Raw genomic sequence first — 6,022 nt, forward strand, 5'->3', positions numbered from 1 at the left:
AAAAAATTTTTAAAAAGAGTTTTTCAGAACATACAAGGAGTGGTTATAGGGTATAGTTACTTTGATGATGGCAGGATCTTTTAAATTTCCATAATTCCCCTTCTATGCAGATGTCAGGCCATGTTAGAGTCTACAAAAATGAACTGTTAAAGACAGTGTATTCCTTGAGACAATAAAATCATGCTGATGCGTTATGGTGATTTTTTTTTTATCACCAGTATCATCACCCAAACTGTTAGTTGGAAACCACTGAGATTGCAGCAGCTGTGTTCATTAAGAGCCGTGTTTACGTGACTAATACAGCTCATAGATGACTACTGGCAGAAACTAGTCACCAGTATTCTGGGATGTCTTGGTCTCTGCTCTTCTCCCATATGACTTGGCAAGACAGACATACATATCAGAACCATATGTACACTTTAGGCTGAGGATCAGCTCTAGTCATCTCTTCTGAGCACAAAGAATCCTTGGGTCTTTATTGTTTTTCCTCTCTATACATTGATATAGTACACCCATGCCTTTTATATGACAGTAAATCTATGACCAACACACCTTCCTTTTTGATAGAATTCAGTGCAGGAGATTTGACTGACCTTGTTAAAAATTCCAATGATTATTTCATATATATATATATGAAATAATCATTAATAATCAATAATATATATATATATTATATATAATAATTTCATATATATATATGTACAGCACTGACCATTACAAATTCAAGCATCCTAGACTGGATACATTTGTGAAATATGTTTGCTTTTGTAATTTAAAACATTTCTTTAGATTTTCTGGAGTGAAGACCCTGAAGTAGACTAGAGTCAAAAACAGCTGCAATGCACACAATAATTACCTGGAATTCAGCTTCTTGCATTTGAAAACTGTGTTTTTTGGCTCTACCTGACTTTAAAATTCTAGTACGTTTAAAATGCTTCTAGCTTTTCTATACAAAGCATTTTCATGTCAGTTATCTCATTATAACCTCATAAAATCCTAAGAGTAAATAAAGCAGATATTGGTGATAATGCTACTTACAGTGTTGGTAAAATGGAAAGGTTTTAATAATGATAGGAACATTGATGATGCTAATTGCAATTTAATCTTGTGCTTCTTATGTTCTGTTTTTATAGCTTCCTTAATATTTTATATCATTTAATATTTCTAACAATGTTAAGAATATATAGCTAAAACACAGACATGCAAAATAATTTATTAATATTATTTTGCTTCCAGGGTTATTGCTGAGGCATGGTGCCTGAAAATATTCGCTATTCCCTGTGGCCTTCTTCTTTTTGAGAGAAAGAGAAGGAGAGACACCTGCAGCACTGCCTCACCACTTGTGGAAAAGCCCCACTCTCAGTGTGAACTGGACACTTGAACCTGGGTCCTCTTGCGTGGGATCATGTGTTCTCTACCAGATGAATTGCCATTGAGCTGACCCCATGAGAAGTGATTTATTCAAAAACACACCATCCGTTCATATTAGAATAAACACTGAACCTAAGTCTTATCACCATTGACATTTAAGTGATGTGTTTTCTGGCCATGCATTTTTAAAATTTATTTATAAAATAAAAAACATATCAACAAGACCATAAGATAGGAGGGGTAAAATTCCACACAACTCCCACCACCAGCATTCCATATCCCATCCCCTCCCTTGAAAGCTTTCCTATTCTTTATCTCTCTGGAAGCATGGGCCCAGGATCATTATGGTATGCAAAAAGTGGAATGTCTGGCTTCTATAATTGCTTTTTGGCTGAACATGGGCATTAGCAGGTTGGTCAATACTCCCAGCCTGTTTCTGTCTTCCCCTAGTATCACAGAGCTACAAAGAGATGGGATTCCAGAGTATACTGGTGAGGTTGTCTGCCTGGGCAAGTCAGGTTGGCATCATGGTAGCATCTACAACTTGGTGTCTGAAAAAGCATTAAGCTATAAGGAAGAACTGGTTGTTCGATAACCACGAACCTAAAGGCAAGAATATAGCAGATGAGATTTGGGGTCTCCATTTTGGTAAAAGCTAGTAGGTCTATGTTAGGTATATTCCAAGAGACTCATGACTTTACTAATTTTTGCCTGAGCCTGACAGCCAACATGCAGGTGGACCAAAGGTGTTGTCTGGGGAGATGTAAGAATTGGAAATAGGACCAGAAAGCTGTATGAGGGAAGAGAGTAGCTCCCAAATATGGGGAAGGTCTATAAATACCATTAACTATAAACCCCATTGATTTGATCTGGGGTCTATATTCAGTGCAGGAGCCTGTGTAACCTCTGCATCCTTGTAGGTCTGAGCTCATATTCTGTGGTCATAGCTAGGAGCATTCTAGGCTGTACCCATTGCCACACCTATCTTCCTCAAGTAGTATTTTGGTCCAACCTCCCTTCAGAGAAAGGGGCAGTCCCTACCATTGCTGAACCACATTGAGGACAAAGTCATGTAGGGGCCCACAAGAAGGTCCATTATGTTGTTCCTTATGGAGATGACCAGTGACACTGGAGAAGGATCTGTTAGAGGTCTAGGCCCATCATATCTGTGTGGGAATCCCAGGACTCTCTGAAAACCCATATTCCTCCCAGTTCTAGAACCTCAGCAGTGAGGTTTGTTTTTTCAGCAGTCTTTTCTCGACACAAACCAATTGAGACTGCATCTGCTGATCTCAGCCTGATCAGTACCAGCAGTACCACCTCAACATGTTCACTTCAGACTATGTTATAGAGGACAAGCCTTCCATGTCAACCCTTTAGCTTCAGTACTCTGGCGAGACCATTCCTAGCTTATAGGACTCTGTAATTCCATTTCAGGTGGTGCACTTCCTAACACAGCTACAGCCCCTAGATATGGACCAGGCCCAAGAGACAGAGCACATGTGCATATGTATCCATAAGTTAGGAGAAAATGTATACCTTAAAAAAAAGTACACAATAGTTTGCAGTGGCCCAGTAAGGGCAACAAGCAAGTAGGAAGACCTAAACAAGGGGAGGGTGGGGCCAGTTTGTGGCGCACCTGGTTGAGCACACATGTTATAGTGTGCAAGGACCCAGGTTCGAGCCCCTGGTTCCTACCTGCAGGGGGAAAGCTTCACAAGTGGTGAAGCAGTGCTGCAGGTGTCTCTCTGTCTCTCTCCTTCTCTATCACCCCCTTCTCTCTCAATTTCTGACAGTCTCTATCCAACAAATAAAGATTAAAAAAATTAAAAAGAGTATAAGAAAAAAAAAAAAAAACAGCCACAACATAACGTACTTAATCCAATAGTTTCTACCTAGATCTAGATACTCTCCTCACCTATTTCTATTTCACTTCCCTCAATCATTCCAAGGCTAACCTTGTCAGACAAAGTAAGGACTACAAAAGCTGGATAAGGACAATCAACTAGAATACTTTAATGATGGCTCTTTTGGTTACTAACTGGTCATACATTTTTTTTTTAAATCATGAACTTCCATACTGACAAATCTTATGAATAAAATGGGCTTCCTTAAGATTTTTGCTATATCTTGCCTCTATCAAAATTTGAATTAACCTCACTTCCTCCTGAGAAGTATTTGTTACATGCTTCACCCTGAGTAGCACTTTTAAAAAATATTTTATTTATTTATGAGAAAGATAGGAGGAGAGAGAAAGAACCAGACATCAATCTGGCACATGTGCTGCGGTGGATCAAACTCGGGACCTCATGCTTGAGAATCCAAAGCTCCACCACTGCACCACCTCCCAGACCAATCTGAGTAGCATTTTTTAAAAAAGATTTTATTTATTTATTAATGATAAAGATAGGAAGAGAGAGAGAAAGAACAAGACATCACTCTGGTACATGTGCTGCTGGGGACTGAACTCAGGACCTCATGCTTGAGAATCCAATGTTTTATCCACTGTGCCACCTCCTAGACCACCTGAATATCATTTCTTACATGTGATATTAGGCAAGTTATTTAAGGTAAGTTTACCTGTTCATCAAAAAGAGATAGCACTACTTGTCTCAGGAGTTATTGCAAAAAAATGAATGAGTTAAACCAGGGTAGAGAGCTCACCTGCTAGGGTATGAGTCTTACCATATGCAAGGTCCCAGACTTGAGATATGGCACCAGTAGGAAACTCCTCTCTGCCTCTATCTGAAATCAAAAGAAAGAATAAGTGAGTGTGGGAATAGGGGAATTTCATGTGTTAGAAGCCCAGGCATGAGAAAAGGTTTTTTTAAATGGATTAAACTCAAGTTGTAGATGTTACTGTGATTCCATCCTGAACTCTATGGGTGGATGACCATGTCAATGTGTCTTGGAACTTCACCTCACCAGAGTCCAAACCCATTAAGAAATTATAGAAATAGGCTGAGGGATATGGATCTACCTGTCAATACCCATGTCCAACAGAGAGGCAATTACAGAACTCTACCTTCTGTACCCCATGAAGAATTTTGGTGCATACCTTCAGAGGAGGAGAAATGTTAGAGAAAGATGACCAGAGGGCTCTGTACTCCAAGTCCATCAGGGGCCCAGAGAGAGAAGAGGAAGAAAGGAAAGGCATTTGGAAGTAGTAATAGGTATAGGTGTGACTTAGAAAGGAAGAGAAGGCAAGACCACAGGGAATAAAAGGGCAAATATATATATGTGTGTGTGTGTGTGTGTGTGTGTGTGTGTGTGTGTGTGTGTGTGTGTGTGTGTAGTTACAGGAATAATAGTTAACTCCTATCTGTGACATTGGGAGAACTATTGCAGTGGAGGGAATGGGGACACAGAAGTCTGGTGATGGGAATGGTATGGAATTGTATCCCTGTTATTTTTTTAATTTTGTAAATCACTAATAAAAATGGGTTAAACTAAAAGGTGTAGAAAATTCTGGCAAGTAGCAGGCACTCAATAGATGGAGGGTCATTTTTCCACACTGATCACTAGATTTCTTATATTTTATCTTAATTTTGAGGAGTGCAAAATGACAAAAAGAAAAAAAAAAGAAAGAAATGGCAAACTAACCTCAAGGCTCACAGAAATTAGATGTCACTACATTCATCATTCCAAATCATTCAGTCTAACTGCCAATTAATAATCTTTTATCTGTATTCAAAGCTCTTAGCATCATTGTAGTAAACCTTAGTCTTAATAATAGGGGGTAAAATATCAATTAGAAAGATGTCTGAAGAGAAGAGAACATGAAGAGTCTCGGGAGGTCAGTCATAGAATGAGCCAAAGCTTGCACTTCCTCAAAGACAACAAAGAAACATATTCCAGCCTCCTACCTACACCCCAGGGCACAGTTAATGCAGTTTCTAAAAACTCAACTAAAACTAACATACTTGAGCCAATCCAATATTGAGTAACTTTTCCAACATGTTTCCTTTTAATAATTTGAAAGGCAGTGATTTAATGCAAAGAGAACAAAAACTTTGCCAACCCTGAACGGTATATCACTAGTCTCCACAAATCTTGAGTCTAAAAAGGTATTTTTCAGGAAAGAAAATACAAAATAATACTCTATTCTTTTGTCTTCTGTCTCCAAAAGAGAAAATAAGTCTTGTAGGGAGAAAAACAACAACAAAAAATAAAAAAGAAAAAACCAAAAAAACTAGAATTTCCATCCTATGCTCTTGAAAACAATGGCCATTTTAATTTTTCTTGCCTCCCATCAAAATACATTTGTCCTTATTAATAAAAATTAAGTTCAATCAAGTCTTATTTTTTCTTTCTTTGAAAGGTTATCTAGGTATAATTTTACATCTGTAATCTCTTAACAATTTACCTTAGAGTAGGATAAATATATGTCAACTTTAAGATTTTTTTAAAAAATTATTTTTAATGAGAAAGATAGGAGGAGTGGTCTGGGAGGTGGCACAGTGGATAAAGCATTGGACTCTCAAGCATGAGGTCCTGAGTTCAATCCCCGGCAGCACACGTAACAGGATGATGTTGGTTCTTTCTCTCTCCTCCTATGTTTCACATTAATAAATAAATAAAATCTTTAAAAAGAGAAGAAAGATAGGAGGAGAGAGAAAGAACCAGACACATCTGGTACACGTGCTGCTGG

General features: G+C 38.2%; 1 protein-coding gene across 1 annotated transcript in view; it reads left to right on the plus strand.

Moving 5' to 3' along the window:
• Window positions 1–1,334, plus strand: part of LOC103116739 (phosphatidylcholine transfer protein) — a 51,349-nt gene extending 50,015 nt beyond the window's left edge. The window contains exon 6 of the mRNA XM_060203780.1: window positions 1,237–1,334. Coding sequence (XP_060059763.1) covers window positions 1,237–1,248 — 12 coding nt within the window. The 3' untranslated portion in view covers window positions 1,249–1,334. The remainder of the gene's footprint in view (window positions 1–1,236) is intronic.
• The last annotated feature ends 4,688 nt before the right edge of the window (window positions 1,335–6,022 follow it).

The sequence above is a fragment of the Erinaceus europaeus genome, chromosome 12 (genome assembly GCF_950295315.1).
Source record: "Erinaceus europaeus chromosome 12, mEriEur2.1, whole genome shotgun sequence".
Lineage (NCBI taxonomy): Eukaryota > Metazoa > Chordata > Mammalia > Eulipotyphla > Erinaceidae > Erinaceus > Erinaceus europaeus.